Genomic DNA, 22,287 nt, shown 5'->3' with positions numbered 1-22,287 from the left:
GTAGTGAGTGCAGAGTAGTGAGTGCAGAGTAGTGAGTGCAGAGTAGTGAGTGCAGAGTAGTGAGTGCAGAGTAGTGAGTGCAGAGTAGTGAGTGCAGAGTGCAGAGTAGTGAGTGCAGAGTAGTGAGTGCAGAGTAGTGAGTGCAGAGTAGTGAGTGCAGAGTAGTGAGTGCAGAGTGCAGAGTAGTGAGTGCAGAGTGCAGAGTAGTGAGTGCAGAGTGCAGAGTAGTGAGTGCAGAGTAGTGAGTGCAGAGTAGTGAGTGCAGAGTAGTGAGTGCAGAGTAGTGAGTAGTGAGTAGTGAGTGCAGAGTAGTGAGTGCAGAGTGCAGAGTAGTGAGTGCAGAGTGCAGAGTAGTGAGTGCAGAGTGCAGAGTAGTGAGTGCAGAGTAGTGAGTGCAGAGTAGTGAGTGCAGAGTAGTGAGTGCAGAGTAGTGAGTGCAGAGTAGTGAGTAGTGAGTGCAGAGTAGTGAGTGCAGAGTGCAGAGTAGTGAGTGCAGAGTGCAGAGTAGTGAGTGCAGAGTGCAGAGTAGTGAGTGCAGAGTAGTGAGTGCAGAGTAGTGAGTGCAGAGTAGTGAGTGCAGAGTAGTGAGTGCAGAGTAGTGAGTGCAGAGTAGTGAGTGCAGAGTGCAGAGTAGTGAGTGCAGAGTAGTGAGTGCAGAGTAGTGAGTGCAGAGTGCAGAGTAGTGAGTGCAGAGTAGTGAGTGCAGAGTAGTGAGTGCAGAGTGCAGAGTAGTGAGTGCAGAGTAGTGAGTGCAGAGTAGTGAGTGCAGAGTAGTGAGTGCAGAGTAGTGAGTGCAGAGTAGTGAGTGCAGAGTAGTGAGTGCAGAGTAGTGAGTGCAGAGTAGTGAGTGCAGAGTAGTGAGTGCAGAGTAGTGAGTGCAGAGTAGTGAGTAGTGAGTAGTGAGTGCAGAGTAGTGAGTGCAGAGTAGTGCGTGCAGAGTGCAGAGTAGTGCGTGCAGAGTGCAGAGTAGTGAGTGCAGAGTAGTGAGTGCAGAGTAGTGAGTGCAGAGTAGTGAGTGCAGAGTAGTGAGTGCAGAGTAGTGAGTGCAGAGTAGTGAGTGCAGAGTGCAGAGTAGTGAGTGCAGAGTGCAGAGTAGTGAGTGCAGAGTAGTGAGTGCAGAGTGCAGAGTAGTGAGTGCAGAGTGCAGAGTAGTGAGTGCAGAGTGCAGAGTAGTGAGTGCAGAGTGCAGAGTAGTGAGTGCAGAGTGCAGAGTAGTGAGTGCAGAGTGCAGAGTAGTGAGTGCAGAGTAGTGAGTGCAGAGTAGTGAGTGCAGAGTAGTGAGTGCAGAGTAGTGAGTGCAGAGTAGTGAGTGCAGAGTAGTGAGTGCAGAGTAGTGAGTGTGCAGAGCAGTGAGTGCAGGTGCAGAGTGGTGTGTATTGGCAATGTAAATGACAATGCCATTTATTTATGATTTAAAGAAAAAAAAGAAATGTCATGAGCAATGCCAATTGCTCTACCTTTAATGATGCCGAGACCATTGCATTGCAAATGCTTGTTTAACTAAGTCTGCGTTATGGGGACGTAGGACACAGGCCATTAACGAATACCCTTTTATTTATCACATCTATATGTGTGTTTACCATTGCATTTTTTAGGGTCTCCGTAATTTTGAGCAATATGGGATGCTGCTTTCTTTATGAAGACGTTGCTTCCTACATCCATAGCTAGCGCTTGGAAGGTAGGCTTTTCTGTGAGAGATTTTTCTCCCTCATTAGAAAGTTATATACATTGCGATTATAGTTTACATTTTTATACGTTGTTCTCTATATCTGTTTTTGCGTAGGACCGTGCTATATCTTGCCACAAGAAAAGAAAAAAAGCACGGTAAACGAAGACACCATTAGTGACTTAACGCATATTTTCTATATATGGCGTTTTTGAGGTATTGGACCACAACCCTTCAAAATAAGTGATCTTGCTACAGTTAGCGATTCCTTGGTAGATGACTATTAGATTTACGTTTTCTCTCCTAGATGAGGAGTGATTTTTTTGTATATATGGAAATTCCTCGATACCAGATTGTTTATTAACCCCTTCGCTGCTGGCTAGGTGTTTTCCCACCACTGGGGGGGGGAGGGGGGGCGGGGGGGGGGAGGGCTCGTCAAGAGGCACAATGGAGCTCCCCTCATGACGAGCTGAGCTCGTCACGGCCGCATCCGTTTTTAGAACGATCGCACAGCGGGGTAATTACCCCCGCGTGTGAACGTTCCAACGGCCGTGACGAGCTCAGCTCGTCATGAGTACAGCTCAACTGTACTCCATGACGAGCTGAGCTCGTCACCAGCATGGATGAGGCTAAGCGGTTTACAAATTATTGGAATATACATGAGTTATTGGCAAACATGTATGCTTATATGACAATCTTGTGTGCACCATTTGTTGGGGTGCCATTTAGTAAGATATGTGTGTTTACTTGCTCCTGCTATATGTTGTATTGTTGACAGTGGTGCATGCTATCTACCACCACCAGACTATATCGATTCATGAGGATGTTTAATTTCAGACTCTCTTACTACCTTTGGGGTGACATGTTGGTCAATAGCGAGATAGGTATGCAAGTAGATGTTTCTTGTGTGAATATGGAAGAACCCTACTATAATTATGAAACACTTTGTGCTTGGTGGGATTTCTTTGTAAAACAATGCATTTAATTTATAATTGATATTTGTTCTTTTTATTTAGTGCATTGGGGTTTTCTATGTTGTTGTAATATCATGCTCTGACAGGAACATATTTATAATTGATATGTATGTTTTTATCTCAACGTAGAAATATGTGTTTTCATGTGAACTCTACCTAAAGAGACAGTTATTATGAAAAGTCCTGATGAAGGTGGTGCATATTGTGAGGGCACACCAAAACCCGTCAACGCCTTGGTTTTTTTAAATTCGAGAAACTATTGAATCTGAAATTACCCTTGCGGTGCTGATGTTGTACAATAGATTCAATCGTATTAATGTCTTCATGATGACTTTTTAACTGTCACTTGTTACTGTCTCTTTCTTTCTTTAATGTTGAATTTATTTGTTGCATGTATATTTTAGGTTGTTGTATACATTACTGATACAACTCCTTTTTTAATGATGTCATATATGTATGCTTTTTTTATGGATATTAAAATGTTGTGATATTTTTTACATATTTTACTGTATGTTCATAATTTTGTTGAGTTCTTTTCATACTGATTGAATTGATATATAATCATGAGGTTGCGGTGTGGTATGCATTATTGATTGTGGTTTACATGTTAGACTGACCAAAGGGAATTGACACATTTTCAGTCTATTCTGGGGTGAATGTATGACAGTGTTCTGTTAATGTTAATGTTACTGGGATTTATAAAGGGCATGATACCCGGAGGTGTCTTGGCGCTGAGGACATTAGTAAGCCTGCTCGGATGTCTAGTTCTGGAACAACCAGGTTATTTGTCCTTTCCTGAAGGATGAGAGGGAGCTCACACTTCTGAGCTCACTCGGAAGAATGTTCCAGAGTTTAGAGATGCCAAAGCAAAAGCTGCGTCCACCCCTGTGCGATGTTCGAATTCTGGGCACTGTCAGGAGTTTGGCCCCTGTAGAGCGAAGATGTCTGGTCGGTTCAAACCAGGTGAGACGATTTTGCATAAAGACAGGGCCTGTGTGGTTCAGTGCTTTGTAAGCCAGACATAGAGCCTTGAATTGTATCCGTTGTGCTGCAGGGAGCCAATGCAGGCTGCGAATTTCTTTGGATACAGATTTGCACCTAGGGGTTTTGGACAGTAGCCGTGCTGCTGTATTTTGTACAATCTGAAACTTTTTTAAACACTGCTTCTGAATGTTTAGATACAGCCCGTTGTAGTAATGAAGTTTGGACTGAATCAGTGATGTAACTACAGTTTTTCTGGTGTCCACAGGAATATACGGGAGAATCTTCCTTACTTTCTTGATAAGGAAGTGGGAGGAGGAAACAGTTGCATTAGTGTGCTGGGTAAGCGAAAGTGTTTTGTCCAATCACACTCCCAGGTTCTTAGCCTTCATCGTAGGTGTGTCCTATCTCTGCTGGCCACAAGGATTGCCCCAGTTAGCTTGCATACTACCAAAAATCAGTATCTCTGTTTTATCAGACTTTAGTAGTCCTTCAAGTCCTAATCTACCATAGGAATAAACTTCTAACGCCCTTCGTTACTCAGGAAAGGCATTTAGAGACTCACAGGGTGCCAGGCAGAGGCAAGCAGCAGAGTCCAGTCCACGTCCAGTTGCCACTGGTCAAGTGGGAAGTTGTAGGTATGGCCTCTTGTATCCCTGTATCTTCAACAGGTCAGTCTTATGACTCCTGGAGACCACTTTTTTGTCCTAGGTACTAGAAGGTACTGCTCCAGTTCTACAGGGCTCTTCTAAGGTCACAGACAGCAAGTTGTTTTTTCCTCCTGTCCAGGAGTGTTCTGAAGTGGGTGCCTTGAGGTGCCTCATTTATGCCTGGCACTAGCTCAAGGGTAGGAATGACTCCCAGGCAATCCCTGTCCAATGGGGTAAAAGTGTTCTGGGTCATCCCTACCCAGTTTGGGCATTTTCAAATTGCGAATGTCGTGAGCCACATTAAACTTGGACTCTGAGGGTTGGCTATGTGTGTGTGTGTAAGTGTGCGGGAAGTATGCTACGATAATCCTTGTGTCCTCCCACACCTATCACTAAACTCCAGTTTGGGGCAGCCACTTTACCCACAATAAACCCAGAGACAGAAGTCTAGTAGAACAAAAGCAGGGTTTTCAAGCAACCAGACAATGGATATACAAGAATTGTTTTGACATCCTATTCACTCCCTTTCAGGTATGCCTCCACTATTATATGTAAACCCTGCAGTCCCATCAAGCAGGATTTCAGACTCCAACATGATCTGACCTTGTTATTTCAGAAAGGATGCTCACAACCCCCACCCTTCTGCTGAGCTCACAGGAGTCTTCCCTGCCCTGCCTTTCAGGTCGACCTTCTAATCACAGTAACCTATTGTGTAGCTCCTGAGAGGAATTTCAGATTTCACATTTCACTCACACCTGTTCAGATCCTAATTACTGGCTTGGAGAAGTTGATTGAAAATACACATTAGCCTCCAGGAACACCAGGCAAGGTAAATGTAACTCTGTAGAAGTTATTTTTCCTTACTTTTTATTAATCCATCTGTATTATTGAATTTAATTTTAATAACTATTAAAAATTGTTGTTTAATCCTGAGTGAACACATAGAAAGGGTAGATTTTCTACAGAGGTTGTTTAGTTACATTAAGAACTGTCCACACAGAGGAGGAGCTTCGCGGGCAAGCAAGATGGCCGCGTAAGCTCGGAGCTCCGGAGACCCTCCGACGCTCCGCATAAATCCTGGTCGAAATCCTGATCCATGGTGGTGGATTCTAGTTGGCGAATGGTCGTAGACACGGGATCCACTTTCCGTTTCAAAATCCGACACTCCTTGACGAAGTTACGTCGTGTCAAAATTCGGTGCCAGGGGCGCACCATTGTCCCGGGGATGGCCGACGGCTGCGATAACGCAGGGCATGATCGATATGCTGAATGAGCGTCTCCTGTTTCAGCTGGCGGAGCGAACGGAGTTGCGGAGTGGCCTATTACCGACTGGACATTTGTGGTAGCTACGCTCCGCACTCGCTTGAGTGCCTGAAGTGATCTTGGAGTGCTACCCTTTGTTCTGCCTAAATCCAACATGGCTGGCAGGGGTGATCCTGATAGAACGGCGAACCGGGCCAGCAGGAAGACGGTCCAACCTCAGACCAACAAGATCGACCGGTACGCCCAGCAAAGGACCTCGCCAACTGTTGCTGCTCAATCCAAAGACCCTCTACGTGCGGGCTCGCCCGACGGGTCGGAGCCCACGCTCCGGGACATCATGGGGGCTATCGCTGGCATCAGAGCAGAGATGCATAAGCAGCACGAGGTCCTGACGCACAAAGTGGACACCCTGGCGATCGACCTCAACTTGATCAGGGCCGACCTTGGTAAAACAAACGACAGAGTGAAATCGCTCGATATTAAAACTGCCAGCCTCACGACCGATGTCTCGGACCTGCAGACGGAGGTCCGGAATCTGAGGTCGGTCAATGACCTGTTCTCGAGGCGGCTGGAGGACTTTGAGGGACGTGCCAGGTGGCAAAATGTGCGCATTATTGGGGTACCGGAGGGGGCAGAGGACTCGGCCGCCGACCTCTTTGTTGAGGACCTGATCAAGTCTCATCTGGCCCCGGCGGGCCTCAGCCACTTCTTCTCGGTCGAGCGAGCCCACAGAATACCGGGTGGTCCTCCGAAGACGGGCGTCGCACCGAGACCCATTATCGCCCGCTTATTCAACTTTAGAGATCGAGATGCGATCCTACAGGCTTCGAGGCGACATGGACCCCTCAAGTTCCAGAACGTGGATGTTAACTTCTACCCGGACTTTACTAGGACTGTTCAGAGACAGCGCCAAAGTTTTGCGGGAGTGAAGCGGCGCCTCAGAGACTTGAAGCTGAAATACTCCATGATGTTCCCCGCTAGACTGCGTATTGAACGCGATGGCCGCGCTCTGTTTTTCGACATGCCTGAGGCTGCGAGTGACTGGCTGGATACTTTGCCGCACCAACGCGAGGAACAGGAGGAACATTCCGAAGGTGCCTCTGGAGGCCCCGATCATCAGGAGTAGTACTCATCACACTAACTTTGTCGGTTGGTGTACCTGTTGACTATGACCTATAATGCCAAGCCGTTGCACTTTATTGTGTCTATTCTTTTCCTTACATGGAGGGTGGCGGGGGGGACTACGTGATCTCCTTTCTCCTCTAGGGTCTTCTTGTAGCTTAGTTTATGGGGCGACAGGCACACTGCTGGTTGGGGGGGCTTTCTAGTCTAATGTAGGGGTGCAGGGTGGAGGGTGGTGTGGGGGTTGGTTTGTGTGCTATCTTTGTTTCTTTCTTCCTTCTCTAAGGCAATGTATTGTATGCTCTGCTTCATTTTATGTATCGGTGGGGTCTTTTGGGGTCGGCGGAGGCCTGAGGTACGACGATGGGGGGTAGGCAATTAAAAGTTCTGTGTTGGAATGTTAATGGCTTGGGTGATCGTATTAAGAGAGGGGTGGTATTGCAATTGTTCAAAAGAAATATGCCTGATGTTGTTCTGTTACAGGAAACACACTTGGTGGGGAATACGTGCCGTGCGCTCAACAGGAAGGGTTTCAAGATGGTGGCACATTCAGGGTTTTCTTCGGGGTCCCGGGGGGCGGATATTATGGTGCGCACGTCTCTCCCTTTCGAGATTGACTCCACTATCGTGGACGAGAGGGGGCGGTATGCTGCCGCCACGGGGCGGTGGGAGGGGCGTACTTTGGTTCTGGTTTCGGTTTACGTTCCCCCGGGGCTGCAAAACAACACTTTTCAGGACCTTGGAAGCGCCATTTTGAGCCTCTCTGCGGGGTTGCTTATTGTGGGGGGTGACTTCAATTCGGTCTGCTCCGGGACCTTGGACAGACATCCGCCTAGAGACCTCTGTAGTTCGCAATCATGGCTGCCCGACTTCCTTGACACTATGGGGTTGGTCGACTGCTGGAGACTCATGCATCCCACCCAAAGCCAATACTCGTTTCATTCTGGGGCACACGGTAGCCTCTCGAGAATAGATTATGTCCTTGCCTTGGCTGCCCACGCGTCGGCGATCTCGGAGGCCCGTTTGTTGGCGAGGGGCATTTCGGACCATTCCCCAGTGTGGGTGTCCTTCGATTTTGACATTGTGGTTGCCGAGCGGCCCGTGGTGGTCAACCCATGGTACTTTCGGAACCCAAAGACGCGCGGACTCTTGGCCAAGGCTATTGAGTTCTATTTCAATGAGAATGATGGGTCGGTTACATCAGCCGCTACCTTATGGGAGGCATTTAAGGCGGTCTTGCGAGGTGAGGCCTTTGCCCTCATAGCGGACGTCCGTAGGAACAGAGACGCCGACATGGTGCGCATTGAGGCGGAGATTACGGAGCTGGACTCTCAATTAGAGGCGGGCCCTATGCCTGAGCTGCTCCATACCCTCTCTCTTAAGCAACTGGAATACCGCGATCTTGCCTCCGACGCTGCTATCGTCATGGGTAGAGAACAACAGGGTAGGATTTATGATGTCGGGGACAAGGCGGGCAAGCTTCTAGCTTGGCTCGACAAGAAGGAGAGAACCAGTCGAGTAGTTCCGGAGGTGTTGGGGGACGACGGTTTGCTGGTCACTGACCCGAGGGCAATCGTTGAGTCCTTCTTGGACTACTTTCGGGGCATTTACACTTCGGTCTCGGACCGGTCTGAGGCCGACTCGTGCGCTCTCCTGGCAGATATTGATCTTGCGCGCCTGTCGGAGGCAGACCGTGACGACCTGGACAGGGATATTACTGCGGATGAGATTGCCCTCGCCATTCGCTCCCTGAGGTCTGGCAAGGCCCCTGGCCCCAATGGTATCCCGGTGGAAATTTATAAAATCAAACCGGAAGTAGTTTTCCCGCACTTGCGGAACATGTTCCTGGAGGCGCGGGAGGCAGGCATACTTCCCCACGACCAGAGGTTGGCCACCATTGTGGTTATCCATAAGGAAGGGAAGCCAAGAGATTTGTGCCGATCGTATCGCCCCATCTCTCTGTTAAACGCGGAGCCTAAGATTTTAGCCAAATTGCTCGCCAACCGACTGATTGGCGTAATTGGCGACTTAGTGCACCCGGACCAGTCGGGCTTTATTCCACACCGCAACACTGCTCTTAACCTTCGGAGACTTCACGGAGCCCTGGCTAGGGCCCACATGCTTGAGGAGCCAGCTGTCCTGGCGTCGTTGGATGCCACGATGGCTTTCGACTCCCTTGAATGGAGTTACCTGTGGGCAGTGTTGGCGAAGCTCGGCTTCGGTCCGGAATTCGTAGGGTGGGTCAAACTTCTGTACGCTAGCCCGTTGGCTAATGTAGCGGTCAATGGTCGAGTTTCGGCACCCTTTGTTCTTCAAAGGGGCACCAGGCAGGGCTGTCCTCTGTCGCCCCTCTTGTTTGCACTTGCACTCGAACCATTGGCGGCTTGGCTACGCACCCACCTAGACATACATGGCATCCGATGGTCCCCTGACTTCGAGGACCGAGTGTCATTATATGCAGATGACATCCTTCTGTATCTCACTTCCCCTTGCAAGTCTCTCATCGTGGCCTGCGACGTGCTTCAACTCTTTGGTCAGTACTCCGGCTTGGTTATTAACTGGTCGAAGTCGCATTTGTATGTCCTGAAAGGGGGAAGCCTCGCCTCCCGAGAGGCTGCGGCATACAGGTGGCGAGACAGGGATTCAAATATCTGGGGATTTACATCTCCACTGACCCTAAAGCGCGCTACGAGAATAATTTGCTTCCCCCTCTTCTTCGCCTCCGGCGGGATGTGGAGGGGTGGCGTAAACTTCTGCTTTCCCTGCTTGGGCGCGCGGCGCTATTCAAGATGATGTCCTTGCCCAGATTTCTCTACGCCCTGCAAAACACTCAGGACCCGGTCCCGGCCCGATACTTTGGTGAGATTGAGAACTTGCAACGTGCCCTACTTTGGGATGGTCGGCCCCGCATTGCTATCACGAAGCTCACGCTCCCGTGGTACGATGGGGGGATAGCGCTGCCTGACGTGCGAAGATATTACTGGGCCTCCCAGTTGGCAGCCATTAATCATGGCCTATATGGCCCTGTGGATAGTCCAGGGTACGCCATGGATCGGTGGCTCCTGGATGGCGGGAAATATCATAGGGCACTGTATACGAGGTCTCTTGATAGGCGGATGTCTGGGCCAACGAAAACTGCTGTAAACATCTGGAGAGCGATCACAAAGGCGCAGGGGTGGAAGGATAGGCTGACAAAGGTGACCCCACTCTATGATTCTGATATACTGGGTAAACTATGGCACACCAAAGGATTTGATAAGTGGGACTTGATCGGCATCTCTAGGGTGGAGGACATGATGTTGCGAGGGGAGGTGAAGTCTTTTGCCCAACTGCAGACGGAGTTTCAGCTGGGTGGGACGGAATACTTCCGGTACGCTCAGCTGAGACATGCACTATTGTCCGCCATGCCGGAGGGTGAGGTGATTCCCGACAGTTCTCCCTTGGAGGATCGAGTACTGGATGGCCACATGCCGGACAGTGCTATCTCCTTGACATATAGGAAGCTGATCAATGTTCGCACAGATCTCCTCCTGGGGGTGAGGGATCAGTGGGTGCGGGACGGGATAGAGATTGACGACGAAGACTGGCAATGTGCTGTGTCATCCCCCAAGGAGGTCGCTATCCCCTCCCGTCTTCGGTTGGTGCAGCTAAAGATCTTGCATAGAGTCTATGTCACTGGCCCCAGGCTTATACATATGGGACATTCTGCTGATGGCCTCTGCAGGCGGGGTTGTGGTGCTCTCGCCACCTTTATGCACATCCTTTGGGAATGTCACGCGATAGCTTCCTACTGGAGGCGAGTGCACATGATCATGAGCGAGGTGACCGGGGTGGAAGTACACGTGGAGGCCCGAAGATGCCTCTTAAATATCTGGGGCCCGACAGATTATAACATTGCCCAGACTCGATGGGTGACCCTTGGGAATATGGTTGCGAAGCGGGACATTGCACAGATGTGGGGGGCAACGGCAGCCCCGAAGGTGGTACAATGGAAGGCCAATATGGATTGGGGTATGTTCCGGGAAAAGACTGTATATGTTGCCAGGGGTAAACCTAAAAAATGGCAGAAATTGTGGGGGGCTTGGAATGAGTACAGGGGTGACATTTGCATACCTCCAGAACCCGCTCCACGGGAAGAACACTTGTCCCCATAGCCCATGATTCCAACTGACGGTTCGATATCTTTATTATCCTGTGCTTCCTTCTCCCACCGTTCTTAGTATCTCTATTGTTCTGATTATAACTGTGGTCATTGTGCTTGACCGACTCCTAGACTAGGCCTCACTGTATACTGGTTTCATTGCCTTCTCTCTTAGCGCCCGTTTCGGCGCCTCTTTCTGTATCTTCCTCCCTTCTTCTTCTGATACAAAAAACTGAAAAACGTAACCTTCATCCGTTCTGACATTATGTTTCTTGCACTCTAATACACTGCATTTCGCTTTGCTGCCTAGCCTCCGGGATGTAAGGCTGAATAGCTGTGTGCACTATTTGAAAATAAAGGTTTTAAATTTTTTTTTTTAAAAAGAACTGTCCACACAGACAAATGTGTTCGATGCTTCTTTAATGGGGTGGGGAACTCAAATATACAATTTACCTTCTTAAGGCTCGTAGTCCCAGAATGTATCTCAGTGCTACATCAACCTCCAAGACTATTAGAGCTTAAAGTCATGTCTTCTGACAGTTTATTCAAAGTCAGTTCTGATTCTGATGGAGAGTCTCAGTACAAAGGGCTATTTAAACAAAGAAGGAGAAATTGGGTCTTGTTCTTGGAACCCAGTCAATCCGGTGGTAGCTAATATCAAGACTCACCGAATCAGTGCAGTGCACCTATTTGGTGTAAAAAATGTCCATGCAGATTCAATAAGCAGAATATTTCCAAAGAACCATGAGTGTGCCTTAAATAGTGAGTATCTAGATAATATCTCTTGTGACTGATGCTTTCCATAAATTGAACTCTGCCCCTCCGTGGCAACAGAAAATTCCCAGATTCTCCTTCAGATAACGATGCAATGAAGACACTAGGCAATGATCTTTTGATCAGATGATCAAGAAAATATTTCAGAAGTTTTCCAATAGTTTAGCTGCTTTTATCAGAGCTGATGAAAGCGAGACATTCCAAAGCTATAACGATACTCAGTGCACCACAGTGGGTGAGATATTTGGTAGTTCACACTATACCTCCCAGTCCAAATGACCTGGCTTTTGGGTTTTTGATGGAGACACAAGAGCAGGGTTTGTATCTGGAGTGCAGGAATTTGGTGTGTGGCGTGAGATACTGGATTTGCGCCTGGGTCGGAATAATTTATAGCTGAGTGCAGGGGTTGGGGCTGGAGTGTATGGATTTGGGTGTGGGGAGTTTGTATGAAGCGTGTGGGGATTGTATAGATATATAGCACCTGAAGTGCTGTACAGACATAAATTGATAATTGCCTTTCTCTGTTTGCAGAGTTCGAAGTTCCAGCAGTTCCCCTTAACCGACTCTAACTCACTGGGGTCTTCGGCAGGGATAGATGCCACCAATCCCCTTAAAGAAGTTGGAGGTGAGCAGCACTACTGAAGTCATTAAAGGGGCAGTTGGGAGGCAGCCATCAGGATGCGGTGCAGTCTTGAGTGACAGAAAAATGTGTGGGATGACTTCCTAAAAGGGAACTCTGATCGTAAGGAAAGACATGGGGAGTTAGTGAATTACTCAGATTTGGAAGATGAGATGGACCGAATTGAATACACAGGTATCAGTTTTAAAAGTCCTCTCCTGGCCATGCAGAAGTACCACGTCTCCAGCTGACCTAAACTTTATTTAGAATTGGTTGCTAATAGGGCGGCTTTCAAAATGAGATATTCATCTGCGCTCCCCTCAGTGTCATTTAGGGTGCAAGAGTTTGCGGTTTCTGGTTCACCATCCGGAAAAACCTTTCCACTGCTGGACAGCCGGGGACATGGTGCCAGTATCCTCACCCTATTTAGGGAAGGCCTTGCAATGTGAAGCCTGTCAGCTTTTTACCTGTCCGGTACCCTTATGCCAAACACACTTACCTCGTGCACTGAAAGAAAACATTTAATGTATCGGCACAGTGCTTTTTAATTTGCAAATGCAAACCTTCCCTTCAGGAGATTGTGTTTGGAAATGAAAAAATAGCTATGACAGGTCGCCAACCTGTCATGTCATGGCTTATCTGCTGTTATTATTTTTGTTTTATGCTACAGTGTCTTACCCTGAAAGTGGGAGGAGTTTTAGCTAAACATTCGGCCTGGCCAGCAGTAGACTTTAAGGGCCATATGTATCAAGCCTTTTGCGATTTGTTAAGGCCGAAATTCGCATAATTTCGGCCTTAGCGAATCGCAAACTGCCTTTTTACCGATTTTGGAATGTATGAAACATTAGCAAAATAAGGAATTGCAAAAAATTGCAATCCTTATTTTGCTTAAGCATTTAAGGAATCGCAATTTTGCGATTCCTTAAATGCTATGTATGAAGCTTTTTCAAAATGCGATTTCAGGTTTAGAAATCGCAAATTACCACCAACTTGTAGTTGGTGGTAATTTGCGATTTCTTGTAAATATGCACAATTGTGCATTTGTGAGGGTGGCATATGTCGCACATACATGCCCATTGGGCATGTATGTGCGGCATATGCACACACATGTAATTTACAGGGGTGCAGCAGGGTGTCCTTGAGACACCCCTGCACCCTTGCAATAATTCTCAAATTGCGATTAGCAAATTGCGAATTCGCAAATTGAGAATTAATTCACAGTCATTTTATGGGCCTCCTGGCCCATAGAAATGAATGGGAAATTATTCCTTATTTGCGAATTCGCAAATTGCGAATTCGCAGATAAGGAATAATTGGAAATCGCTAAAAAATACCGATTTTGTTCATACATACCATTTCGCGATTTCTAAATAGCGATTCCTTAAAATTCGCTATTTAGAAATCGCAAATGGTGATGATGATACAAATGGCCCTAAATATGGTGGCCAGTGGCGGCTGGCCAGCCCACATCCCCCATACTCCTGCCAGCTGACCTTCCAGAAAGTAAATTACCCTCTAAAACTCTTAAAATTCTTTTTCGGGTATGAGAGGTGTGACGCCAAGTAAACTATATCTCTGTGACTCTCTAGGAGCCTTACTATATATGACCCCAAGTTTCACAATTCTCTCTGTAAATATTAATATGCACATTGACCTAGGTAAACATTTCCCTTCTCCCATGCTGAGACGTCGCCTCTTCAGCACTTAGACATCACCTCTTCAGCACCGGGCGTCGTCGGTTGCGTTGCCAGTGGACATGCCTGTCTCAGTCACCTTTCCTCAGCTCTCTGTAATTGTGTTCCTCAGAAGGAAAAACAGGAGGGGGGCCCCTCCTGTTTTTCCTTCTGAGGAACATGATTATGGAGTTGATGGAGGGGGTTTGAAGTTTCAACATCCCATCTTTGATACAACCAAACCTCCTAGTTGATTGAGTTGGGTGAAGCTAATGGCTTGAAGTCTTCCCCAGCCTCAAGCCTCCTGTCCCCTCCTGGTCTGGCTACGGAGGTGAGCTGCTCTCTAGCATTATGCTCAGACGAGTGTCTGTCGTTTTAAATGTGAAAAGTTCTTCTGTGGAAATTATGACTGATCCCTTACTTGGCACCCCTCATTAAGGCAAAACAAGGATAGAGCGGTGCTTCCTTACAGTGAGGCTGTATTTGACCATTTGTTGAGGGCTTGGGCTAAACCTGATACCGGGACCCCTGTGGATCTCTCTATTTCACACAGACACTGCTGGACTCTGGAGATCCAGTATGTCTCCTCAGACATCCTACTCATCATGGTTTTGTGGTACAGGCTGCTATATATGTCCAAAATAACGACTCTTTTCCTACCATCCCACCAGAAAGAGAGGCCAGAAGATTAGACATTTGAGGCAGACATATTTTCTCCTCTTCCATTTCCGCTCTGCGATCCCGTAATACTTCTTGCGTCCTCATACGCTTCTCCAATACATTGTGGGACTCATTGGCACGGCTGTTGCCCTCCCTTCTGGATGAAACCCAGAATGATCTTGTTCCATTAATACTGGTTGGGCAACAAGAACCTAAACTAATTCTCTGTGGTATGGGCCCCATTGACTCTGTAGGTCGGGCTAAGGCCTCTTCAATGGCACTGCGTTGATGTGCCTGCTAACGCACCTCTGGGTTTTCAGTGGCTTTTCAAGCCACCTTGATTGATATGACTTTTGATGGTGCCTGTCTATTCGGTGCACATGCCAACTCTGCTTTGCGGCAATTTCCAGATAGTCTGGGTGGAGCAGATTCCTAATTCTACCATATGCTTCCCTAGTTCTCTCGTGAAGCTTCTCATCGTCAACCACTCTCATTGACGTTTGGTTCTCAACGTCGAATGCCTACCTCTCAGGGAGATTGAGTCGGAATCCCTCAACGTCAATGCATCTATTGAAATCATGGCAGTGTGAAGCAGGCCTCAATGTTGCTCGAGTATTTATTGACGTTGAGCGTCGATGCTTATATGGCGTAGAGCCTGTCAATGACGGCCAGCATATCGGCGTCGTACCTCCTCTCGACGTCGACTGCCTAGACGTCGACGAGACCAATAGAGTTTTCTTCCTGAAAAACACCTCTTGGATCTTCCATGACCAGTGGAAGTTGAGGGAAGAGCTCTGGTTGAAGAATAACCTCTCCCTCCCTCAGAGGTCCCACTGACTTCTGCTGTCTGCTTCTTTCTTCCCTTCCCTGCAGGTGAATTTTCTCCCTGCCATGCAGGGTTCGTCTGCAGAAAAGAGAAAGCATTTTACACAGAAAAAATACCTTTTTCCTGTCAGGAAAACACTTCCGTCCATAGAAAAAGACAAAAGACGTTGAGTGAAGCAAAAAATACTGAAGCCCTATTTTTGAAGAAAAACCTAAAAAGGTTGAGTACAATGCTCCAAGGGTCCTGTCAGCAGGAGCCGGAAAATAGAACTGAGGTAACTGATTTGGATTGAGCATATTGGAGATCTCTCTGTCCTTAAAGACACAATCTCCTTTTTAGGTCTTGCCTAGCATTGCAGCCCATGCGCTGGTCGCTTTGCGAGGCATACTGTATTAAGGTATGTCTTAGAAGTGGTGTGGAAGCCCCACCCATATTTTTCATTGTCTGGTGTCATCGTCCATTGTAAATGATGGCTTCCTATTGAAAATGAGGCTTTTAGTCCCTCCTTGTTATCGCCCTGTCTCCTTTTGGGACCGCCCATTAGGGCTGGATTGTTTACTTGCGGCGTTATACTGTCTCCTTCAATTAGTGTCTAAGTACTTTTTTTGTCATTCGCGCAATGGCGACAGCTTGTTATGTTTCCTGAAGGTACCGTTCATCAGCCAGGCGAGGGTAGCGTGGCAAGATGGAGTCAGGATGCCGTGCCCAGGGCAGTAAAACAGAGCTGGCTGCGCTCCAGCTTCGAGGGGACTGGGCCGTGAATCCTGCGCAGGAACTGACAACAAGGCATAAAGGCAATAATAATGAGTTTAAAAGATATAACGTTAATGGTGATTACAGTGTCAGCAAAAGTGGTGCTGCGCGCTGCCAAGGGCACTTTGCCGCCCGGGCCTTCCTGATGTCATGCGGACGGAGCCGCGCGGTCGCTTTCCTGCGGCTTTAGAGCTGCGTCGTTCTCTCCTGCTCAATGTCACATGCGAACCCGAGAAGGACCGGGAAAGGCATCTGCGATCCTGTCTTCGTTATGAGGCTCACAAGTGGTGAAAACACCGGGGCTGAGTGTTTAAGATTCTGGCTTTGTCGTTAGCAGCGTTGGTTTTGAATTCTAGCTGCCCACTGACACAATGTGTTTTCTTGATCAGATAGAGGTGGGCGAGCAACTAAAGACAGGTGCCTGGATCTGGCTCAGCTTGACGTTCTCTTGAACCCTCGCGTTCTAGACGAGCTGAGCTTTCATGTAGCTTCTGTTTGCCACCTACGCACTAACCTCATGCGCCAAGAAGTATTTATTTATTTATTTTATTTAGGAGATTTGTAGAGCGCATGGCTGCCCGGGAGCGTCCCAGCGCTGACATAATCCACCAAGTTCTCAAAAGGATGGGCCGGGGGGTGGCATGGATCAGGGGAACAGCCATGTCTTCAGGGATTTACGGAATGATATGAGATTGGGTTGGGCCCGGAGGGCTGGTGGAAGAGTGTTCCACATCTTGGATGCCAGGTAGGAGAATTGCCGATCTCCAAAACGTGATTTTTTGGTTTTGGGTATTTTAGTCAGGTGGGCATTAGTAGAGCGTAGGGTTCTGGTTGTTGTGTGGGGAGTTATGAGATTTTTCAGAACCGGGGGACCTTTTCCGTGCAGGATTTTGTGGGTTAAGCACATAGCCTTGAAGTGCACTCTTTGTTCCACCGGGAGCCAATGAAGTTCATTGAGTGCGGGCTTGGCAGAGCAGCGCTTTTTGGTGCCAGTAAGAATTCGTGCCGCCGCATTTTGCACCACCTGGAGTTTAGAGATGACTTTTTTTGGGGAGCCAAGGTATAAGGCATTTCCGTAGTCCAATCTGGACAGTATGAGGCCCTGGATGACCAGTTTTCTGGACTGGAAAGGAAGGATAGGGAGGATTTTGCGAATAGACCGGAGCAAGCCAAAGCAAGTTCCCGCAGTTTTCTTGGCCTGGGTGCTGAGAGTGAGTTTATTATCTAGCCAGATCCCTAGGCTTTTGATATCGGTTTTGGGGGTTGGAGGTGGGCCCATGCTGGGCGGCCATAAAGATTCCGGGCGAAAAAGGGACTGGTTGCCTAAAACCATAAGCTCCGTTTTTTCCCCATTGAGCTTTAAATGGGAGTTGCTCATCCAACTGACGATGTCCTCCAGGCAGGAATACAGATCTATGGAGGGAGGTTCTGACTGGCTTAGGGAAACGACCAACTGTGTGTCGTCCGCGTAGGTCAGTAGTTTGATGCCATAGGGGACGACAATTTGTTCTAGAGGTGCCATATATACGTTGAAGAGTGTCGGGCTCAAAGAGGAGCCCTGTGGCACTCCGCAACGTATCGGGGTTTCCTTGGAGATGCAGTCTCCGTCTGCTACCTGAAAGGAGCGATTGTGGAGGAAGGATTTTAGCCACTCAAGGGCGGTTCCTTTAATGGCAAGATCTGCTAGACGTTGGGCAAGAATGCTATGGTTGACGGTGTCGAAAGCTGCGCTGAGGTCCAGGAGGATCACTGCCACTGATCCTCCTGCATCGATGATCTTCCTGGCTTCCTCGACCACCGCCACCATAGCTGTTTCTGTCCCTTGGCCTGGGCGAAAGCCCGTTTGCGAGGTTTTTAGTAATTCATTGGACTCCAGATAGAGAGAGAGCTGGGAGTTTATGTATTTTTCCGCTAATTTACTGATGCCCGGGAGGAGAGATATAGGTCTGTAGTTGGCCAAATTATCCGGGTCAAGGTTGAGTTTTTTTATGAGTGCTTTCACTACCGCTTTTTTCCAGTTGGTGGGCACTATTCCAGAGTCAAAAGATGTGTTTAAGAGGTCGATTATGAGAGGCAGAATGCTCGGGGCTACAAGTTTAAGATGTCTCAGCGGGGCAGGGTCGTGGGGCGATCCGCTTTTGAGGGCTTGTAGTATAGAGCCCAGAGTTTCCGCGTTTATGGGTTGAAATTTACTAAGTTCAACGCCATTTCTTTGCTGATGGGAGGGGGGGAGGGAGAGTGGGTCTGAAGGGGGGAGTGGCGGAAGTTGTTTAAGTATATTTTGAATTTTAGAGTCAAAAAAGTTTGCTAACTCGTTGCAGTGTTCTATAGTAGGGTCTCGTACATCTGGGGAGTTGGGGGGTTTGAGAAGCTTTTTCAAGGTGAGAAACGTCTCCCTTGAAGAGTTTGCTGCCTGGCTGATTTTCTCGCTGTAAAAAGCGGTTTGTGCGTTTTTCACAGCTTTTTTATAATTCAGGATGATCAGCCTATAGTCGTTTTTGTCGGTGGTTTTGAAGTCCCTTCTCCAGACTCTTTCTGCTCTTTTGCAGGCTTTTTTCAGAAGGCGAAGTTCCTGGGTGAACCATGGGGAAGTTGCTTTTTTCCTTGGTTTACGGTTAGATTTTTTTGGAAGGGCCAGGTCTAAGGAGTTGGTGATCCAGGAGGAAAATTCCCTATCTGCGAGTTCAATTGTTGAGCTAAGGTTGGGGACTGACTCCTCGAGGAGTTGTGTCCATTTGGCAGCGTCTAGTTTTGCCCAGGGTCTAGATGGCCTGCCGGGGGCTTGGGTTTGCGGCGATTTGGAGTGAATGTGCCAGCTGAAAGAGGTGAGAAGATGGTCGGACCATGGCACTGGGGTGGGGGACCTGGTCTCAAGGTCCTGGAGGTTGCAGAATATAGGGTCGAGCAGGTGTCCTCTGTTGTGAGTGGGGAGGAAATTCTGTAAGTGCAGTTGGTGAGTGGCCAGATCTTGGATCAGTTCTACGGCTGTATTATCTTTGCTATCTTCCAAATGGATATTAAAGTCCCCTAGAATAAGGAAGTTGGACTGGGTGCTGGATCTAGCTAAGGAGCATTCTAGAATGGAGTCAATGAATTTTCCCATAGCACCAGGTGGACGATAAATAAGGAGTCCAGAGAGAGAAAAGCAGGGGGAAATCTGCAAGGTGAATTGGACGTTTTCACAGTCTGCCAGGGGACTGTCTAGGAAACGGCAGGGTATGGAGTCCTTAGAGATGACGGCAATGCCACCCCCTCTACCTTTGGGCCGATCAAGATGTTGAATGCTAAATCCTGGGGGTAGTGCTAGCACAATGTCAGCGTCAGAGTGAGGTGCCAGCCAAGTTTCTGTGAGAAATAGTATGTCCAGATTAAGGTCTTCGATAAGCATATTTATTTCATGGGCGTGTTTAGGTAGAGATCTGCAATTGATCATTGCCATATTTATGGTCATCTGGGTGGGGGCCTTGAAGGTGAGGGGAGTGAATTTGAAAGGGCAGTGAGGGCAGTGATTGAGGCGGGAATCACCCATTAGGGTATGTGAGCATACAGATGGAACGGGCCTGTTGAGGTTGCGAAGGGCATTACCTGAATAGGTCGTCCTTCCTTCTGGCCTCTTTCCTGGCTCCTGGCGAGTACTGGCGCGGACGGGCGCAGACGGGCTTGCCTTAGGCGCGCCTTCGGCGCGCAAACGGCGCTCCCGCTGCGCTCGTCCGCTGCGCTTCCTGGCTAGGCACATAATTTATGCCTGAGAGGGAGGGTGTCAAGGGGGCGTGGCCAGCGGAGGTGGGCGTGTCCGATGACGCGCTCGCCCTCGGAGACAGGGGGTCGTTGCAGCGTGACAGCACGCTGTTCAGGCAAGTAGAATGAGGTTTTTTTTAAAAGCAAGATTACACAGTATCACACAATGTTTAAAAATAAAGCACACTCCCGGCTTCCGCCTCAGGAGACTCTTGGGAATAGTGGGAGTCGCGTTTGTGGCTTCGCGCTCTTTATGCGTCCAAAAGGGGGCGTGGCCAGCGGAGGTGGGCGTGTCCGATGACGCGCTCGCCCTCGGAGACAGGGGGTCGTTGCAGCGTGACAGCACGCTGTTCAGGCAAGTAGAATGAGGTTTTTTTTAAAAGCAAGATTACACAGTATCACACAATGTTTAAAAATAAAGCACACTCCCGGCTTCCGCCTCAGGAGACTCTTGGGAATAGTGGGAGTCGCGTTTGTGGCTTCGCGCTCTTTATGCGTCCAAAAGGGGGCGTGGCCAGCGGAGGTGGGCGTGTCCGATGACGCGCTCGCCCTCGGAGACAGGGGGTCGTTGCAGCGTGACAGCACGCTGTTCAGGCAAGTAGAATGAGGTTTTTTTAAAAGCAAGATTACACAGTATCACACAATGTTTAAAAATAAAGCACACTCCCGGCTTCCGCCTCAGGAGACTCTTGGGAATAGTGGGAGTCGCGTTTGTGGCTTCGCGCTCTTTATGCGTCCAAAAGGGGGCGTGGCCAGCGGAGGTGGGCGTGTCCGATGACGCGCTCGCCCTCGGAGACAGGGGGTCGTTGCAGCGTGACAGCACGCTGTTCAGGCAAGTAGAATGAGGTTTTTTTTAAAAGCAAGATTACACAGTATCACACAATGTTTAAAAATAAAGCACACTCCCGGCTTCCGCCTCAGGAGACTCTTGGGAATAGTGGGAGTCGCGTTTGTGGCTTCGCGCTCTTTATGCGTCCAAAAGGGGGCGTGGCCAGCGGAGGTGGGCGTGTCCGATGACGCGCTCGCCCTCGGAGACAGGGGGTCGTTGCAGCGTGACAGCACGCTGTTCAGGCAAGTAGAATGAGGTTTTTTTTAAAAGCAAGATTACACAGTATCACACAATGTTTAAAAATAAAGCACACTCCCGGCTTCCGCCTCAGGAGACTCTTGGGAATAGTGGGAGTCGCGTTTGTGGCTTCGCGCTCTTTATGCGTCCAAAAGGGGGCGTGGCCAGCGGAGGTGGGCGTGTCCGATGACGCGCTCGCCCTCGGAGACAGGGGGTCGTTGCAGCGTGACAGCACGCTGTTCAGGCAAGTAGAATGAGGTTTTTTTTAAAAGCAAGATTACACAGTATCACACAATGTTTAAAAATAAAGCACACTCCCGGCTTCCGCCTCAGGAGACTCTTGGGAATAGTGGTCAAAGTACAGTCAAAGCATGAGTGTTTGGTGTTAACAACTCAGGAGAGAGAGAAAGAGAGAGCGAAAAATGAGAAACGTTAGGGCCATCTGGGTGTTGTCAGTGTGGATAATATAGGAAAGTGTTTGCACTCTACTCCCATTCTACCCTGAGAGACTGAATGAATGTTATTGTTATTTTACCTTATGTTCTGTTACGTTACGTTATGTTGTGTTACGTTACGTTATGTTGTGTTGTGTTATGTTATATTGTTATGTTACGCTGTGCAATGTTATGCTATGATATATTGTTGATATACTAGAAGTGCATGACAGCACTGTCAGCCATCTCAGGAGACATCAGTATTCAGTTCTTTGCTTTCCTTTGCAGCCCGGGTTCATTCGCTAATGATATGCTCAGAGATCTGTGTCCTGATCCGTCTCTAGTTGGGTCTTAGTTTTAGGTCTAATGAGCTACCATTGTGTGACTTTGGTGTCTGAGAGCTCTGCTGAAGCCATTTGGGAGCAACGTAATGACCTTCCATAGTGCTGTGTTGGAGTCATGTGTTGAGCATGAATGGGGTTTTGTGGTAGCAAGTGTTTGGATTTCTCCTATTGGTTTACCTACATAGTACAAACCTAATCAGAAGAGTACTCTAGCACTATATTTGTTTGTATTAAAAGAGCTTAACCATGGTAGATCAGTCCCAGTTATCCGCACTAACAGAAAGCTATGCAACATTCTCAAGTCAAGGATATGACCTACTGCTCTACATTTATGTTAAATTAATTTAACTAGAAATGGAACAGCTGCCCCATTCAGTGACATTAACAGAGCCTATGCAACCTTTTAAAGATGCCATTTGTTCTGACTCCCACTCGGTTCCGGATGGCCAGTTTTGAGCAGTAGTTCGCTCCTCATGCGCCTCATTTCCTCCTGAAGGTTGACTGTCTTTAGTGGATCAAGCCTAAATTTCGAACTTGTGCATCAGGGTCAGACACAAAAGGCTGAAGGGCGCGGCCTAGCTAGTACAAGACCGATCATGTAAT

At 48.3% G+C, this 22,287-nt stretch overlaps 1 protein-coding gene across 1 annotated transcript in view; it reads left to right on the top strand.

Moving 5' to 3' along the window:
• Window positions 1-22,287, top strand: part of LOC147703375 (uncharacterized) — a 395,930-nt gene that overhangs the window by 245,639 nt on the left and 128,004 nt on the right. The window contains exon 4 of the mRNA XM_086928913.1: window positions 12,103-12,196. Within this exon, the coding sequence (XP_086785039.1) occupies window positions 12,103-12,196 (94 nt within the window). The remainder of the gene's footprint in view (window positions 1-12,102; window positions 12,197-22,287) is intronic.

This window comes from Lissotriton vulgaris, chromosome 7 (genome assembly GCF_964263255.1).
Source record: "Lissotriton vulgaris chromosome 7, aLisVul1.2, whole genome shotgun sequence".
NCBI lineage: Eukaryota > Metazoa > Chordata > Amphibia > Caudata > Salamandridae > Lissotriton > Lissotriton vulgaris.
This window is presented reverse-complemented; position numbering and strand designations above follow the sequence as displayed.